This window comes from Stegostoma tigrinum, chromosome 31 (assembly GCF_030684315.1).
Source record: "Stegostoma tigrinum isolate sSteTig4 chromosome 31, sSteTig4.hap1, whole genome shotgun sequence".
Taxonomy (NCBI): Eukaryota; Metazoa; Chordata; class Chondrichthyes; order Orectolobiformes; family Stegostomatidae; genus Stegostoma; species Stegostoma tigrinum.
Genome location: NC_081384.1, coordinates 2,858,745 through 2,878,752, shown reverse-complemented (window position 1 = coordinate 2,878,752; position 20,008 = coordinate 2,858,745). Strand labels below are relative to the sequence as shown.

Genomic DNA, 20,008 nt, shown 5'->3' with positions numbered 1-20,008 from the left:
ATCGGTATTTCAAACTGGAACTCAGAGGGAAATCAATAAAAAGCAGATGAGAATTGGAGGCAGTAGGCCGTGTTTTTGTGATTAATGCTGTCTGTGCTGGCTGCATGCTGAATGAACCCACCCTGCTCCATCCAATTTCCATCCACAAGGCTATTACTGGGAGTGCCAGGGATTACTTGACCGGTAGACGTTCGGGAGCCTATGGGGTAAATACAGCAGGTTACACACAATGGCTGAAGTACATATATTTAATTTAGTCTCATTTTCTCTTATCTAACAACGAGTCAAAATACAGACAGGAGATAGAGGGCTTGGTGATGTGGTGCTATGAAAATGATCGGTCTCTCACCATTGGCAAAATAAAGAACTGATCAACTTCAAAAAGAAAGGAAGAGAACAAGCCCCCATTTACATCAATAGAACTGAGGCTGAGAGAGTGAAGAGCATCATGTTCCTCGGAATGATGATAACTGACAACCTGCCCTGGATTTCCCACAAAAATGCGACGGTCAAGAAGGCACAACAACGCCCCTTCTTCCTCAGGTTGCTTAGGAAATTTGCATTGTCCATAACGTCCCTCACCAACTTCTCCACGTGCACTATTGAAAACCATTGAAAACGTGCTGTCCGGGTGTACAACAGCCTGGTACAGCAACTGCTCTGCCCAGGACCATAGGAAACTACAGAAGGTGGTGTGCCGAGCCCAGACCATCATGGAAGCCAACTTTCCATCCATGGACTCTATTTACATTGGCTCACTGTCATGGAAAGGCGGCCAACGTCATCAAATACCCATCATACCCTGGTAATAATCTCCTGCAGCCTCTTCCATCAGGCAGAAGATACAGAAACCTGAACACACACACCGGCAGGTTCAGAAACAGATTCTTCCCAGCCAACTCTCTGACACCTCCTCCTACCGCCCCCTCAATCATGACCCCACCCCTGACCAGCAAACCATCATCTCTTAAACCATCCATAACCTCATCAAATCAGGTGACCTCCCACCCACAGCCTCCAACCTCATTGTTCCCCAACCCCTCAACGCCCGCTTCTATCTCCTTCCCAAAATCCATAAACCTGACTGTCCCAGCCAACCCATTGTCTCTGCCTGCTCCTGCCCCACTGAACTTATCTCTGCTTCCCTTGACTCTGTTTCTTCTCCCAGGTCCAGGAACTCCCCACCTACATTTGGGACACCACCCCTGCCTACCACCTCCTCCAAAACTTCCAACTCCCTGGCCCCCAACACCTCATCCTCACTATGGACATCCAATCCTGAGATACTTGTATCCTCCATGCAGACGGCCTAAAAGCACAACCAGTCCCCCTCCACCAACACCCTCACCCGCTTAACTAAACTCATCCTTATCCTTATCTACTTCTCCTTCAACTCCTCCCACTTCGTACAGACAAAGGGGGAGGCCATGGGTACTCGCATGGGCCTAAGCTATGCCTGCCTCTTCATAGGTTACATGGAACAATCCCTCTTCTGCTCTTACACTTGGCCCTAAACCCCACCTCTTCCTCCACTACATCAATCACTGAATCAGTGCTGCCTCATGCTCCCACAAGGAGCTTGAACAGTTCATCAACTTTACTAACACCTTTCACCCCAACCTCAGATTCATTTGGACCCTCTCTGATACCTCCCACCCATTCTGGACCTCACTGTCTCCATCTCTGGTGACTACCTCGAAACCGACATCTATTTCAAGCCCACCAACTCCCACAGCTACCTAGAGTACACCTCTTCTCACCCACCGTCCTGCAAGAATGCGGTCCCTTACTCCCAACTCCTCCACCTCCACCACGTCTGCTCCCAAGATGGGGCATTCAACTCCTGAACATCCCAGATGTCCCCTTATTTCAAGGAACGCAGCTTCCTTCCTCTGGTGGTCGAAAATGTCCTCAATCACATCTCTTGCGTTTCCCACACCTCTGCCCTCACATCCCCTCCCCAGAATAAAAACTAAAGACAGAATCCTCCTTGTCCTTATACTACCCCACTAACCTCCAGATTCAACATATCATTCTCCGCCAATTCCTCCACCTGTAATCCGACCCCACAACCAAAGATATATTTCCCTCCCCACCCCCATCTGCCTTCCATAGGGACTGCTCTTTCTGCGACTCCCTCATCTGCTCCACACTCCCCTCTAACCCCACTACCCCCGGCATCTTTCCCTGCAAGCGCAGGGAGTGCTACACCTGTCCCTATACCTCCCCCCTCACCTCCATCCAAGGGCCCAAAAAAATCTTTCACCTCAGACAGAGGTTCACCTGAACATCCATCAACTTGGTCTACTGCATCCCCTGCTCCCGATGTGGCCTCCTTTACATTGCTGAGACCAAGCGGAGAATCAGAGACTGTTCTGTAGAGCATCTGTGCTCTGTACGCGTTAAGAACAACACCTTCCAGTCGCAAACCATTTCAACTCCCCCTGCCACTCCCTGGACGACATGTCCATCCTGGGCCTCCTTCAGTGTCACAATGACACCATCCGGAAACTGGAGGAGCAGCATCTCATATTCCGCCATGAGAGCCTGCAGCCCAATGGTCTCAATGTGGATTTAATCAATTTTAAAATCTCCTCACACCCGGCTTCATCCCATATCCAACCGTCCGTCTCATCCCCACCTCCCTGACCTGACGCATTCTGACCATCTTCTCTTCCATCTACCCACTCCTCCCACCTCACTGATCAATCCCCACTTGCAGTCACCTACCGCCATCCCACCACCTTCCCCAGCCCCAACCCGCCTCTCCCTATTTATTTATGAGCTCCCTTCCCCCTCCCCCATTTCTGAGGAAAGGTTCTGACCCGAAACGTCAGCTTTCCTGCTCCTCCGATGCTGCCTGGCCTGCTGCGCTCCCCCAGCTCCACGCTGTGTTACCTCTGACTTCAGCATCTGCTGTTCTTACTACATCTGGATCAATAGTTGTTTTTTGACGGTGATGACAGCTTTCACCCAGCAGGTGTTACAGAAGTGCAATTTATTGCCCGAACAAATACCTTGCTGCATTTAAAAAACATTTGGTTTTTCACTTGAAGTGCTGTGACCTGCAAAACTTAAGATCAAGAGCTGTAAAGTGGGCTGGTACTAACACAATGGGCCAAATGGCCCCCTTTCCTGTTGGAAAATTCTACAATTTTATTTTTATGACACTATCACTGTATTCTGAACCTACCCTCCTCAGTCCCTTCTCCATCTTGTGCTGGAATCATCAGTTCAGGAGAATGCTGGAAGTCTATTGCACAAAGACAGCAGGTTAGACAAACTCTATTCAATAACTTTGAGAGATTCCTAAATATTCCCTCTAACATTTTCACTTCTTCAGTGAGGAATGTTCCAGTGCGGCTCCTTTCTGTCATCCCTTTAACCTTCATCCTTGTGCGCACACCTTAATCTTCCAATCTCATGGGAATACAAATTCCCATAACGTAATCCCCTGAAATTATTCCACTGAATCAGCATTAGATATGCATTGTCTTGCCCACAGCAAACCCAGTAATCCAGGCGCAGATGGAGTTTGATCCAGGTGATGTGGGTCTTGAATATGAGGTCTGTATTTTCTCCCTTGGGGAAAGCCCCCTTACTAAGGGTCAAACAGGCAACACCCTCCCCATGGTCAAGGACCTGGCTGGAATCCCAAGCCAGGAGTTGGTTGCCATCAAAGCCTGTATTGGAGGATGGGGCAGGGCAGGGTGGAACAGCATCGACACCTGTTAGTATTATACCCACCTGAAGATGGGGAGGAGCAGGGAGAGACCCAGGGCCCAGGTGAATGCAGCAGGGGTGGGGCAGTGGGGCAGCTGCAGCATCTGCCTAAACATTTCACTCGTTTGGAAGGGCAGGTGCCTCTCATTGAAACATAGCACAGGAGCTATCAAGCTCAGCAGAAACTCCATGCCATGATTCCAAGACTTTTTGTACCCATTACCCAATCTGGGGCACATGTGGCTTCCAAGGTCAGAAACCTAGAATACCCCTCCAGTGTGAAAAGAGGCCATTTGGCACAGTGAATGTACACCGACTCTCCAAAGAGCATCCCAGACTCAGGCTCAGCCCCTTAACCTGTCCCAATAACCCTGCATTTCCTATGGCTAACCCACCCAGCATGAACATCCCTGGATATATAGACAGTTTAGCAATGCCAATTCACCTAACCTGCACAACTTTGGATTGTAGGAGGAAACCCACACAGACGCGGGGAGAATGTGCAAACTCCACACAGACAGTCGCCCGGGTCCCTGGTGCTATAAGGCAGCAATGCTAACCGCTGAACCACCATGTCACCATTCTTGCACAATTCTCCAGGGAGCTGGAACCAAATGTGCTTTACTGCATCAGGCACATGGCAAGGTGCTATCATACTCAGGTATGGCACAGTGAAGAGTGAATGATTAAACGCCTCACCACATTTCTCAGAGCCAGTTCCAGCTCTGTGGACAGGGAGTTGGTGCTCAGTTCTGATTTGCACACAGCCGGAATCAAATACAGTGACAAGTAAATGAGAAGCAATGAAAACACGTGGGTGAGGCTGATAACAAGAAACAACAGAAAAATTACTTCATCGACAACAGCTTGGATCGAATTCAGAATGAGAGAGCAGATGAGAATCTGAGACTGTCATTCAGTTTTTACATTCGGTCTATTCACGATAGCTCCCCTCTGAATCTAACCCACGTAATTCTCTTACCATCTGAAGGTTTAGAAACGATCAGTTGATCAGGAGAGACTTTGGTTTCTGTTGTATAAATACAGTATGTCAAAGAAAATCTAATCAATTGTGCAAGCCACACTTAACATATTTTTCTAATTCGTTCAAGTTCCTCTCCTGAAGCAAGTTGACTCTTGCTCAGGCAGCATTCCCAGAGGCAGCATCTTCTCACATCCCACCCTGGCTCTCTCACATGTGAGTGCAGAGTGTAAATGTTGGTCTGCATTTCAGTGATGGCAGAGAAATGGGTTCCACAGTAGATTGTACAGAAACTCATGCCTGCGGAGTAAGGAAGGAGGATTGATATTTCTGGCTAGAAGTCTCTCTGTTGGAGAGGCAAACTACAATCCTCTCTTCCCAAACACTACATAATCTGCTGTGGTTTTCAGGCAATTTTTATTAAAGTACATTTTCCACGAATCCACTTATTTTAATTTGGAAATACAATTCCCAAATTATGGAAAGAAGAGGGAATAACAGACCTACCCTTGATATATTTGCTCACACAGATTCTGTCTCAATGTAAACTCACACCTTCCCTTGATAAAACTTTTTACAATTCCTTTGTCGGTTCCCACTGAATCATAAATTCAGTTCCATTGCGTCAAGGGGGTGTTTTGTCCACCTCCCCCATGTCTGTGGCCATCAGTGAATTCAGCCTTTAAGGCACATTGCTCTGTGATAACACAAAGGGATTGATAGACACAGGCCTGCAACTGGCAGAACTGACAGGAAAACACATGTTCTGTGACAATGTTTTTCAGAAAGCAGTAAGAATAAATTGTCACAAAGACTAATGAAAACAAGAAAGAGATTGGCTAAGGGTGAGCTGTACAGCTAAACAATACCAGCCTGCCAACACCTCTCTCTCTCAGGAATCCCTCCAACCTCTAGACAATAAAAATTAATTGTGGAAAATGTAACTGCTTCACCTGAGGTCACATTCACCTGCTAACCATGTGCACCTGGGTGTGTGGAACCATCCTGTATTTGTCACAAGCTTTTATTTCAGCCCAAGTGTTAAATTGGAGGCTCCAGATTACACGTCCAGTCCAAATATTAACAACGGATGTGGGCAATACACGAGTAATCCAAGAGAAACATCACAGAGAGCATCACTAAAATGGTCCTTCTATACCTCTGTGTGCATCTAACTGCGATCTGGCACTGAACACACACACACACACACATGCACACACACACATACACACTAACACACACACACTAACACACACACACACACACACACACACAAACACGTGCGCATGCACGCACACATAAACACACACATAGTATTAACGAGCAAACCTACCCTGAGGAGACAAATCTGAAACACGATCACTTCCTGATGAATAAAGCCCACAGACAGAATCTGACGAACTGAACTCTGTTGCATCAAAATAAGAAATTACACAACATGTTAACTTTGTCAATTTCACCGCTTATTGTCTCTAAGCATCCTCAGTAAATGATTCACTATGACTTTGATGGGAGTAAAATGGTGATTCACTTCCATGGAGACTGCGCTGGGGTGGCCTCAGGTCAGTGCAGTGTGTCCAAGTCAGTGCCTCAGACATTCCTCCCTGGGAAGCCCTTTGAAAGCTGCAGCTCCTGGCATGGACACCCAGGAGACACTCCAAGGTCATCCGGACTCTGACAGTTGAACCCACAGGAGATTCCTGGAGATGAAAAGTTCCTAAACAAAGAATATTACGCTGGGAGCTGAAGGTTCTGGGTAACTGAATATGAGAAATATTCTAAAGCAGATTCCTCTGCTGGCAATGTGACTTTAGTGTTACTCTTAGCTTGTGCTTTAACAAAGTGCTGAATGCAGATTGCAAAGGGAGATCCTGTTTATCATGGCGCAGGGTCTGTCAACACAGCTGCAAATCATTCCTTGGGTAATACGCAGCCTGAGAACTAGCCGATCAATTATGTTTCTTTTATTCATTCACCAGCTGAGGGTGTCACTGACCAGGCAGCATTTATAGCCCAGAGGGCAGTTTAGAGTCAGCCACATTGCTGTGGGCCTAGAATCACATCTAGGCCAGGCCAGGTCAGGATGGCATTTCCTAAAAGTTATTAGTGAACCAGATGATTTATGGTCATTGTTAGATTCTTAATTCCAGATACTTTTAAAATTGAATTCAAATTTCACTGTCTGTTATAGTGGGATTTGAACCTGGGTCCCCTGTACATTATCCAGATCTCTGGATTAATCATCCAGTGAGAATACGACGAGGGCATTGCCTCCCCCTATTCAAGGGTGGCCATAGAGATCAGATCACTGTTCACAGGGGGTGAAAATTATTCTTCATTGGAGTTACGAGGTGTTGTTAGGTTGGGGCAGAGGGAATTTAGCTTAGATTTCCAGTGTGTGTTGCAGAAATGGCACCAATGCAGAAATGGACATCTATAGTGGGCCAGTCACCTTGCCTTTCCCTAAGCTTGGTGTAGTCTACAGCCCCTCAAGGTGTATACCCAATCAGCTCTCTTCAATGGACAGCAGTGCCCCTGGTTTTTTACTGTGGTAATTACCTGGGGTCAATACACACAACCTGTTCATTGGTCCCCCTCAATGTGTAGGACCTGGGCACTCAGAAATCTGCAAAATGGAGAGACTTTCAGATATTTTTGTATCAAAACAGAACAAAATCTTGAAACCTTACCCAACTGAGGGGTAGAAGTAATGGATGGTAGTTATGGGTTACTTCAGTGTTTGATTGTGAAGGGAATGCATTTGTTTGTCCTGGCTAAGACCAAATACCTCCATTCCATTAAATATTGCAAATACATAGGATTCTCTCCCGCTACCAAACATGCAGGCAAATTCTGCTCCATCACCACTCTGACCACGTGAAGTAAAGGCCTGGTTTTAACAGAATAACAATGTGGGACTTCAGGGGCAGTGGGTCCCACTTCCCACTCAGAAAATGAATGTCTATTCTCTGCCACTATGTGTGTCCAAAGACAATATCTCCTGGAACAGCCTGGGAGTGTTTGATGAGGACAGTGTAGGGAGAGTTTTACTCTGTATCTAACCCTGTGCTGTCCCTGTCCTAGTGTGTTTGATGAGGACAGTGTAGGGAGAGTTTTACTCTGTATCTAACCCTGTGCTGTCCCTGTCCTGGTGTGTTTGATGGGGACAGTGTAGAGAGAGTTTTACTCTGTATCTAACCCTGTCCTGTCTCTGTCCTGGTAGTGTTTGATGGGGACAATGTAGAGAGAGCTTTACTCTGTATCTAAACCCATCCTGTCTCTGTCCTGGTGTGTTTGATGGGGACAGTGTAGAGAGAGTTTTACTCTGTATCTAACCCTGTGCTGTCCCTGTCCCTAGGAGTGTTTGATGGGGACAGTGTAGAGAGAGTTTTACTCTGTATCTAACCCTGTCCTGTCCCTGTCCCTGGGTGTGTTTGTTGGGGACAGTGTAGAGAGAGTTTTACTCTGTATCTAACCCTGTGCTGTCCCTGTCCCTGGGAGTGTTTGATGGGGACAGTGTAGAGTGAGTTTTACTCTGTATCTAACCCTGTCCTGTCTCTGTCCTGGGAGTGTTTGATGGGGACAGTGTCGAGAGTTTTAGACAATAGACAATAGACAATAGCCAATAGGTGCTGGAGTAGGCTATTCAGCCCTTTGAGCCAGCGCCACCATTCATTATGATCATGGCTGATCATCCACACTCAGTATCCTGTTCCTGCCTTATCCCCATAACCCTTGATTCCACTATCTTTAAGAGCTCTATCCATCTCTTTCTTGAAAGTATCCAGAGACTTGGCCTCCACTGCCTTCTGGGGCAGAGCATTCCATATACCCACCACTCTCTGGGTGAAGAAGTTTTTACTCTGTATCTAAATGCAGAGCATGTTTCAATGTGTAATGGAAAGTCTGCATTACTTCAGTGACTATTCCTGACTAATCGGTAATGCTGCCATAACCATCCCAGCCCATGCCACTGCATTTACGTTACAGAGTGAGAGCTGGTGTGGTCTAACCTCAGGGCCACCACACCTCAGGAAAGAGAAGTTGAAAACCCTGCATGGTAATCTAAGCCAGTGTGGGAATTGAACCCAGGCTGATGGTATCACTCACATCACTAACCAGCCATTCAGCTGACTGAGCTAACCCTCTATCACCGATGATGCCAAACACAGTTCAAATTACAAACAGTAATGCACTTTCCTATCTTTTCAGGTATTTCCCAAAAAGCTATTGAAAGCTATTAGTGGTTTAATGGAGTACCGAACAGATCTGGAACCCCATAGTGTGCTGAGAAATCAGGAGCGTATTTCAGATCGGAATTCGGATTGAGGATGGGCAGATATCTCAGTGATTCAGTGTAACCCCGACCATGGTGGGGGGGTGAATGATGGTGCCTCAGTGCTGGCCACATTAGAACCTACCCTCGGAGCAGGATTCCTCTGCTTCTATCGCCCCACCGGCCTTCTCAGCACCTAGTGCACGGAAACATCAGGTTAAACAATTCTGCTCAATCACACAAGCTTCACATTAAAAGCTTATGAAAATTCGACATTAATCACTGGTTCCCCTTGATAATAATAACATTCTGACAGTTGCTTTTGTTGGAAAGGCCGTTACCCTCCAATCCACCAATGGGATTCTGTACAAGGCTGATTGATAAATTAGTGTCCAGTGGTTCCACAAATTGAGAGACTGTTCGACAATGGGCTGAGCTGGCTTTCCCCTTCTGGCCTATTCTTCATTTGGATACAAGGACAGTTTTATCCCCTCACTCCAGGTCAGTTTATAGAGACGGAGTGCGGTCATCATACCTACAGAATCCCTACAGTGTGGAAGCAGGCTTTTCAGTTTGTCAAGTCCACTCCGAAAAGCATTCCACCCCTACAACCCTGCATTTCTCACGGCTAATTCAACTAGCCTGCAGATCCCTGGACTCTATGGGAAATTTATAATGACCAATCCATCAACTTGCACATGTTTGGGAGCACCCAGAGGCAGACACAGGCAGTCACCTGAGGGTGGGATCAAGCCCGGATTCCTGGCACTGTAAGGTAGCAGTGCTAACCCCTGGGCCTCCATGCTGCCCTGCTGTCGGGCTGGTTTACCTGACTAGCTGAAGCTGCAATTTGACCAACGTATTAAAGCATTGTAAACCCATTGCTGCTACAGTAAAAAGAATAATCGGGGAAGGTTATGATCTGACCTGAAAACCATGGACAGAACATTTTCAGGAGTGTGTGCGAGTAGACGCCAGGCTGTTCCTGTTGCAGAACACATTGGGTTGACCAAGCCAGTAGATCAGTGGGTCAGAATGAGAGCCTGGCTCTGGGAATGGCTGGGAAAAGGAGTGAGACAAGGGCAAAGGAGATAGCTGCAATATGTTGAGCATCTCATTTGAACATATCAATTGTGTTTGAAAATAATTGTAAAAAGACTTTTAACAAAAAATAAATCTTTTGAAGCTTTTTTTGGTCCAGTAATTTCAAATCCAAACACCACCAACCCAGTGAAAATGCCTTACTTTAAACTAATATAGCTGTAAGAACAAAATCTTTCCTGGTCTCTCGCTCTCAGAGTACCTCATCATACCCTATATCCATGTTTACTTTCACCCAAACATTAATTTCAAATTAGTTCAGCCAATAATTATCATTTTATCTGTGTCTAATCCTGAACATGGAAATTGTGGTTTTCAGATTCAGTGGTGTAAATGACAGGAAAGGAGGAGAGGGAAATAGTCTGAACTCAATGGGACACACAAAGGCCTGACTGGAGAGGAGCTGCACAGAGGTCTGGCTACCTACCCTGAGCACCAAGGGTGGAATCAGTGACATCTTCAGCTCCCAGAGAAGATGGCTCCTCAGTTGAAAAGGCTGCAGTGGGAAGATGGCAGGTTACAGAAATTCCACAGTTGCACGAGTCACTTTCATTCTCTCCAGGACATACACTGCCCCAACATCAGCCTGTATTGCAGGCTGCAGTCCAGGAAACCATGTCCAGGGACTGAGCACAACAACAAACTGAGGAGCTAGGAAAAAGCAAGACTGCCACTAATAAAATGTTTTTCACCACCTGCTGCTGGACTGACCACTGCATATTCCTCATCACAGCCACCTTAACTGGGTCTGACTACTACCCTGTTTTCACTATTGAGTTGTTGAGCAAGATGGGCTCAGTTATGATGAGGTGCAAGGCTCCATCAGAACAAGGGATTTGATCCAATATGTAGTCAAACCATTGCGTCCAGGATGCTGCTGGGTTTATGCCTGTTCTGTGCTGAGTCAGTGGATCTCTATTAACCTGCTGGGAGGGATCCCATCATTATTGTTAGAGCCTTAGGATAATGATGGGATAAACTCACCCTCCTGGTCACTATCCTGGCTGCATTTATTCGCTGATGAGAATATTACGTTCAGCTTTGATATCTCATATGGTCAGGCACTACCTTCTCAATAACGGTTAAAGGTGATATGTCTGTGTACTGGTCCAATGGTTTGTAACGATCAGAACCCAAGGGATGGAAATAAACATATGAACAAGGAACAAGCATAGGCCATTGGCCCTTCAAGCCTGCTCCACCATTCAATAAGGTCATGGTTGATCTGATTTTAATCTCAATTCTACATTGTTGTATATCGCTGATAATCTTTCATCCCCTCAGTGATCAAGAATCTATCTAGTTCTGCTTTAAGAGTATTTAAAGATTCTGCATCCACTGCCATTAATGAAGGGAATTCCAAACACTCTCAACTCTCTGAAAGAAAAAAAAGTTTCGTCACCTGTTTAAATGGGCAACCCCACTCCATTTTCAAACTCTGACCCCTACAACTTCCAGATTCTCCTACAAGAGGAAACATTCTTTTCACATTCACCCAGTCAAGTTCCCTCAATCTCTTATGTGTTTAAGTCACCTTTGATGTTCTAAACTCCAGAGGATATAGACCCAGCCTATCTAGCCTTTCCTCAGAAAGCAATCCACTCATTCCCGGTACTTGTCAAATAAACCTTTTCTGAACAGTCCCCAATGCATTAGCATTATTCTGTCAGTTCAGTGACCAGTGCTGTACACAGGACTCCAGATACACTCTCACCAATGCCCTGTATAACTGCAGCTTAACCTCCCCACTCCTGCATCAATTCCCCTCACTACAAACCATCACATTCTGTCGGCTTTCCTGCTGACTTGCTGCACCTGTAGGCTAACCTTCTGTGATTGATGCATGAGTACACCAGATCCCTCTGCATCTCAGAGCTCTGCGACCTCTCACCATTTAGATTACATATAACATATACATTTCTTTTTAGTTCTTTCTGCCAAAATGGACTATTTTACGTTTTTCCACACTGTGCTCCACATTTGCCAGATCTTTAATCACACAATGAACCTATTTGTATTCCTTTGTAGCTTCTTACATCCTCTTCACAATTCATTTTCCTGTCTAACTTTGTGCCATCAGCAAATTTAGCTCCTGTACTTTGGATCTCTTCATCCAAATATTTCTAGAAATTGTACAGAGTGGAGGTCCCAGCGCTGGCCCTTCAGGCACACCACCCAGGATATCCTACCAGCCTGAAAATGACCAAATTATTCCTCCTCCCTGCTTCCTGTTAGCCAACCGATCGTCTCTCTGTGTCAATGTGTCAGCCTCAACACCATGGGCTTTTATAATTTGCAAAAGCCTTGGCTCTGGCACCTTACCAAATGTCCTCCAGAAGTCTAAGAACAATGCATCCACTGGTTCCCTTTTATCTCCAACACAAGTTCCTTCTTCATAGAATTCTGATAAATTAGTTTAACACGATTTCACTTTGACAAGCCTGTGTTTGCTCTGCCTGATTACCTTAAACTTACTCAAGTGCCTGTTAAAACATTGCTAATAATAGTCTCTAATGCTTTCCCTATAATGGAGATTAGGCTAGCTGGCCTGCAGTTTCCTACTTTCTGTCTCCCTCCCTCTTTGAATTAAGGAGTTACATTAGCATTTTCCAATCTCGAGGAACCTTCCCAGAATCTAACGGGTTTTGGAAGATTAAAGCCAACATATCAACTATTTCACTGGCCACTTCTTTTAAGACCCTGGGATGAATGCATCAGCACCTGGGAACTTGACAACTACCAGTTCCAATAATTTGCTCAGTTCTATTTCCCTGGTAATTGTAATTTTCTTCAGTCCCTCCATTTCAATTCCTGACTGACAGCTACTTCCGCACGGCTTGTTGTATTCTTTGTAGTGAAGACCGATGCAAAATACCTGTTCAATTTGTCTGCCATATCTTTATCCTCCATTTCTAATCTCCAGCCTCATTTTCCACTGTCTAATGGATTATAATGAGAACAACACCTTGTGAGCCATCCTTCAGAAAAGGGTTGCTTAAAATGCAGGGGGGTGTAAATGAGCAGATGTACATGTGACTGATATATGTTGCTGACAGAGTACAGGTTGTCTACATGGATAACATACCAGCACGTTTCTGTTTCTTAGTCCTCGTCCGATCAACAACAAGTGGACCAACTACAGTGGGAAAACCGAGAGGTTAAAAAATGTTACTCAAACCTAATAGAGATTTAATCTTAAATTTACAACGCAGAAACAGGCCATTCGGACTAACTCACCTGTACCAGTCTTTATGTTTCGCACTAATCCCACTTTACTTTGTCACATACTATCAACATTTCCTTCTATACTTTTGTCTGTACACATCGAGGTGTCCTTTAAACGCGTCTATCACAACTACTCCATCTGGCAGCAAATTCTACTTTCTCATCACGTACTAAGCAAAATGTATATCGGGTAAGGCACAAGGCAGGAGTCTCATGCAATACACTTCATTTGTCTTGGACAAGTGTAGATCCAAGACTCAAGAAGCTCAAAACCATCAGGTACAGAGCAATCCCAATTGATCAGCAGGTCATCCACTTCGAAAGTCAAAATCCTGGAACTACTGCCTAACGTCAGAAGTCACAGGACACCAGGTTCTAGTCCAACAGGTTTATTTGAAATCATAACGAGCAGGGCTGTGAAAGCTTGTGATTTCAATTAAACCTGTTGGACTAGAACCTGGTGTCGTGTGACTTCTGACTTTGTCCACCCCAGACAAAAACACGTACTGTTCAAGGAACTGAAGTCGGCACTTTGCCTTTATCTTGTCAAAAAGCGATAGGGATGGGAAATAAATGCTAGCTCAGCCAGTGACACTCTTATCTCATGTATACATAGAAAGAAAGTTTACCCTGAAATCTTTGTTGGATTCATTATCTTATATTGATGGCTGTCTTAAGTATTCCCCAGATAGAAACATCTATTCTGCATCAACCTTATTTAACCCCTTCATAATATTCATAACCTCTATTAGTCACCCCTCAGCCTTCCCTTCCTAAGAGGAAACAGCTCCAGCCTGTTCAGTCTTTCTGAAAGGTACAGCTTCTCTGCCTGGCATTATCTTTGTACATCGCCTTTGGATCTCCTCCAGTGTCTCGACACACTTTTTCATCACAAAGTAAGAAATAGCAGGAGTGGGTCATATGGCCCCTCAAAGCCACTCCAATATTCAATAACAGCAAAGCTGATCTTCAACTCTACTTTACTTTTCCGAGTTATCCTCATGTTCTCTTAAAGACCAAAAATTTGTCAAAATCATTGATCTCAGTTTTGAACCTATTTAACAAAAATAAGCATCCATTGGTCACTAGTAGAGAATTCTGAAAATTCATAACTCTCTTAATGAAGAAACGTCATATCATCTCAGTCCTATGCAGCAGTTCCCACAAATTGACACTAATTTCTGTGGCACAGAGACAGGAACAGTGTACAGTAAATGTGGTTGAACTGAGGTTCAAAGGAAGTTTTACGCAACTACGCTGTTTTTCAATTCTATTCCTCTCAAAATTCATCCCAACATCCTGTTTACATTTTTGGTGGCCTTGTTCATCTTATTATTTAGATTTCATATATTCAACCTTGTTATTCTGAAGCAAAATTTTGAGAAGGACACTGAAGAAACAATCAGATTCCTACTTTTGTTTATCATGCTGGTGCCTGCAAATCATAGAATTTAATCCTGCCTGAGCTCTGATTACAAATCCTTCGTTGTTATTAGATTTCTGGTAGCTAATTAACGTTCAGTACACAAAGAGTCGATATACACAGCTACAGCTGCAGTTCGGGTTGCAATGTGATTTAGCGGAGAGGCAGTAGAGGTGTATTGTGTTACAGACTCAGAAAAAAATTGTGAGTTGTAGGGGCTCAATGGAGAACTGGAGCATAATGTCGCAAAACACAATGTACAATGGTATGACCAAGGCTGCATCACTCTGGGAGCATCCCGAGTGGAGATGTGATACATGATGGCGAAGTCCATAATTATTGGGGGCCTGAGTTTCCTGGTGTTTGGTTGCTGAGCACAGGACAGTACGGTTATCTCTTGTGCAGCTACTCAAACCTAGTTTGTAACATGTTATCCATCCCTGCCTTGTCCATCAAGACCCCAGAACTGATATTAGAACACAGAAAAGTACAGCACAGTACAGGCCCTTTGGCCCACGATGTTGTGCCGTAGAATAATCCTAATCCAAACATAAAATAACCTAACCTACATTCCCCTCAATTCACTGCTGTCCATGTGCATGTCCAGCAGTCGCTTAAATGTCACGAATGACTCCGCTTCCACGACTACCACTGGTAAACTATTCCAAACGCTCACAACTCTCTGGGTAAAGAACCTCCCTCTGATGTCTCCTCTACATCTTCCTCCTAACACCTTAAAACTATGACCCCTCGTGGCAGTCAATCCTGCCCTGGGGAAAAGTCTCTGGCTATCGACTCTATCCATGCCTCTCAAGACCTTGTACACCTCGATCAAGTCACCTCTCTTCCTCCTTCTCTCCAAAGAGAAAATCCGAGCTCAGTTAACCTCTCCTCGTAAGACAAGCCGTCCAGTCCAGGCAGCATCCTGGTAAACCTCTTTTGCACCCTCTCCAAAGCCTCCACATCTTTCCTATAATAGGGCAACCAGAACTGGACACAGTATTCCAAGTGTGGTCTCACCAGGGTTTTGTAGAGCTGCAGCATAACCTCGCGGCTCTTAAACCCAATCCCCCTGTTAATGAAAGCCAAAGCACCATATGCTTTATTAACAAACTTATCTACTGGGGTGGCAATTGAGGTCACAATCCAAAATTTGGGAACATTTCACACTCTAATTCAGTCTGTCAGCAGAACTGTGTCAATTAAAAAAAGCCCAAAAGTTAGTGCAGACAATGAAGGACAGAGAAGACATGTTAATAGTTAAAGTAACAAACTCCTGTGGTCATCACTGAAGACACAAAGACAAGGTTGGTAAGAGATTTGAGATAACAAGGTGTGAAGCTGGATGAACACAGCAGGCCAAGCAGCATCTCAGGACCACAAAAGCTGACGTTTCGGGCTTAGACCCTTCATCAGAGAGGGGGATGGGGAGACGGAACTGGAATAAATAGGGAGAGAGGGGGAGGCGGATCAAAGACGGAGAGAAAACAAGATAGGTAGAGAGGAGAGTATAGGTGGGGAGGTAGGGAGGGGATAGGTCAGTACAGGGAAGATGGACAGGTCAAGGAGGTGGGATGAGGTGGTAGGTAGGAAATGGAGGTGCGGCTTGAGGTGGGAGGAAGGGATGGGTGAGAGGAAGAACAGGTTAGGGAAGCAGAGACAGGCTGGGCTGGTGTTGGGATGCAGTGGGGGAGGGGACAAGCTGGGCTGGTTTTGTGATGCAGTGGGGGAAGGGGAAGAACTGGGCTGGTTTTGGGATGCAGTGGGGGGAGGGGAGATTTTGAAGCTTGTGAAGTCCACATTGATACCTTTGGGCTGCAGGGTTCCCAAGCGGAATATGAGTTGCTGTTCCTGCAACCTTCGGGTGGCATCATTGTGGCACTGCAGGAGGCCCGTGATGGACATGTCATCTAAAGAATGGGAGGGGGAGTTAAAATGGTTCACGACTGGGAGGTGCAGTTGGTATATTGTATCCATTGTACCCGGTGTGGCTTCCTCTACATTGGGGAAACCAAGCGGAGGCTTGGGGACTGCTTTGCAGAACACCTCCGCTCGGTTTGCAACAAACAACTGCACCTCCCAGTCGTGAACCATTTTAACTCCCCCTCCCATTCTTTAGATGACATGTCCATCATGGGCCTCCTGCAGTGCCACAATGATGCCACCCGAAGGTTGCAGGAACAGCACCTCATATTCCGCTTGGGAACCCTGCAGCCCAAAGGTATCAATGTGGACTTCACAAGCTTCAAAATCTCCCCTCCCACCACTGCATCCCAAAACCAGCCCAGTTCTTCCCCTTCCCCCACTGCATCACACAACCAGCCCAGCTCTTCCCCTCCACCCACTGCATCCCAAAACCAGCCCAGCCTGTCTCTGCTTCCCTAACCTGTTCTTCCTCTCACCCATCCCTTCCTCCCACCTCAAGCCGCACCTCCATTTCCTACCTACCACCTCATCCCGCCTCCTTGACCTGTCCATCTTCCCTGGACTGACCTATCCCCTCCCTACCTCCTCACCTATGCTCTCCTCTCTACCTATCTTGTTTTCTCTCCATCTTCGGTCCGCCTCCCCCCTCTCCCTATTTATTCCAGTTCCGTCTCCCCATCCCCCTCTCTGATGAAGGGTCTAGGCCTGAAACGTCAGCTTTTGTGCTCCTGAGATGCTGCTTGGCCTGCTGTGTTCATCCAGCTCCACTCTTTGTTATCTTGGATTCTCCAGCATCTGCAGTTCCCATTATCACTGGTAAGAGATTTGAAACAGGTTCTGATCATTCTCTCTTGTTACAACAACAGGGTTTGTTTCATTATGATTTCCTTCATATATTATCTCAATCAAGAAGAGTCTGCCTGTCACTATTATCTTCACGACTATCAATAACAGCATCTTGTGTGTTTACAATGCCACACAATGAGGCTGTTGTTCTGACATCAGATTATAGAACTCTGTCGGGGACAGCAGTCAGGGAGCTTTATGTCATCTAACCTGCAGGACTGGATGATGTTGAAATACACAATGCATTTTGCTTTTGGCTTTTCAGTTTGATGAACAAGAAAATCAAGTACAGGAAAATAAAAATTGGTGAAGTCTCAATTGAAAACTCTGAGTTTTTAATCTCCGTAAATAATTCTCAGAAAGCAGAAATCAAGGTTTTTGAAATTTTTGAAATTCTAGCAGGCTACTTGCAGAGAGCTATTTAATTGAAAAAAATAAATAATTAGGAAAGGACACAATAATCTTCATAAATTATCTTCAAAGCCCTTAACTCAACTTCATGGGATGTGGTCACCATTGGCAAAGACAGCGATTGTTACCCATCCCTACTTGCCCCTGAAATGAGCAGTTTACCCATTTCAGAGGGCAGTTAGGAGTCAACGTTCTCAGTAGTTTGGAGTCACACATAGGCCAGACCAGGTAAGGATGGCAGATTTCACTCCCTAAAGGAAATTAGTGAATCAGATGTCTTTTTTTAAAGCATCAAATCAGTGATAGTTTCAAGCCCACCATCATTTTCAATTCCTGATTGATTGATTGAATTTAAAGACCAGCAGCTGCTGGGGTGAGATTTGAACCCATGTGCCCAGACCATTAGCCAGGCCATTGAATGGCCACTCCTGTGACATGACCACTATGTTGCCACCTCCATTTATACCATGTAAATACTGTTATTTTAGTGCTAATACTGCTGTCTGGAGTATAACAGTAGAAATAAATAACTTGAATATGATCTCAAGCTAAGATACAAAGTAAGAAATGTCAGCCTCGGTATCATTGCACCTGCCAGTGGTTGGTGATGTGTCTAGCTTATTGAATGTGTGTTGTGTGTGTTTAAGTGAATGCAACCGGGCACACCAACATCTCTTACGTTTCAGCCGATGAGCTCTCTGTTTCTCGTGTAGCTGCTCAAGTTCCGTCTGCTTCGCCTGCTCAGCCAGCTCAATCTGCTTTTTGTTATCTTTCAGAGCCTGTAGTGGAACCAGCGCATTGTTAACGTGGCTGACAGACACAAACGTGTAAACGGTTTCTCACATGGTCAGATTGCAGCACATGAAGTAAAGACAAAAGACCAAGCGTTGGCGTTTACTCCCGGCTTGGTACAACGTGCTTGATCAGAGGTAGGCAGCCATTTCAGTGGCACAATTAATCTCACTTGGTCCAGGGAAACACAGTATGAAAGGAGCCAAGCAGTTGCTATTAAAACAATTTCAAAAGTTTTCCTTAAGGATACACATAATAATAAGGTCACAAAAAGTACTGCTTAATTGCCAAAAAGAAGATCTGTGCAGAAGGCAGAGAGCACGGCCAGGGTACTGAATAAACACTTTGTACTTGCCTTTGTCAAGGTGAAATAACTCCACAAAGGGTAGGTAAGGGGTGTACTATGCATGTGTAAATAGAGGGTGACTTGGTGAGCGTACACTGACCCTGCTGGCTCAGAGCCAGCTCCGACAGTGACTAGAACCCCTGACAATCCTGTTTATATCTGTCAGCCAGGGCTCCCTGATTGGACCAGGGTAACAGCCCCGTTCAGGGAACTCATACTCTGTGAGGCCCACCTGACTGGCCTCCTTACAATCACTACACAACGGAGAAGATGTTGCCAAAAGGAGGCAGTTAAAACCCTGGATGGGCTAAACTGGATGAAAAGAGTGGGTATTAGAAAGGCCGGATGTATTTAAGATTGGACCAGATGAGATGTAGCAACATTGTTACTGAGAGAGGAAGCTGAGGGGATAGGGAGTGGTAGGGCAATGACTGGGGAACTGCACTGTCCAAAGCTTTCCAATCCTTATCAGAAAACAGAGTGGTGCTGGAGGACAGGAGAATTACAAATGTTCAACAAGGACATAAGGATAAAACAGCAATCTCCTGCCGGTTAGTTTCATGTCTGTGATAGGAAAGCTTTTAAAAATGATCATTTGGGACAAAATGAACGGTCACTTGGACAAATCAAGAATAATTAAGGAAAACCAGAACAGAATGTTAAAGAAAAACCTTGTTTACATAGAAACATAGAAGATAGGAGCACGAGGAGGCCATTCGGTCCTTCAAGCCTGTTCTGACATTCATTACGATCACGGCTCAATAGTCCAATCCTGCTTTCTCCCCATAACCATTGATCCCATTCACCCCAAGTGCTATATCTAGTCACCTCTGGAATACAATCAAAACTATTTGGTTGAATTATTTCCTGAAGTGGGGGGGTTGGTGAGGATGATGCAATTGATGTGGTCTAATTGGACTTTCAAAAGGTGTTTGACAATGTGCCAAAAGACTGGCT

At 45.3% G+C, this 20,008-nt stretch overlaps 1 protein-coding gene across 22 annotated transcripts in view; it reads right to left on the bottom strand.

Annotated features, from left to right (window-relative positions):
• Window positions 1-20,008, bottom strand: part of odad4 (outer dynein arm docking complex subunit 4) — a 100,051-nt gene that overhangs the window by 57,638 nt on the left and 22,405 nt on the right. For 9 of the 22 annotated variants that reach the window (XM_048560886.2, XM_048560888.2, XM_059638763.1 and 6 more), the window contains exon 11: window positions 18,593-18,692. The exons of 2 other annotated variants lie outside the window; for them this stretch is intronic. In XM_048560886.2, the coding sequence (XP_048416843.2) occupies window positions 18,593-18,692 (100 nt within the window). Of the gene's footprint in view, window positions 1-121; window positions 200-3,193; window positions 3,254-4,705; window positions 4,754-6,038; window positions 6,114-9,126; window positions 9,178-10,509; window positions 10,579-13,167; window positions 13,219-18,592; window positions 18,693-20,008 lie in introns of all 22 variants that reach the window. 11 more of the 22 variants (XM_059638757.1, XM_059638758.1, XM_059638760.1 and 8 more) reach the window with 4 other exon arrangements.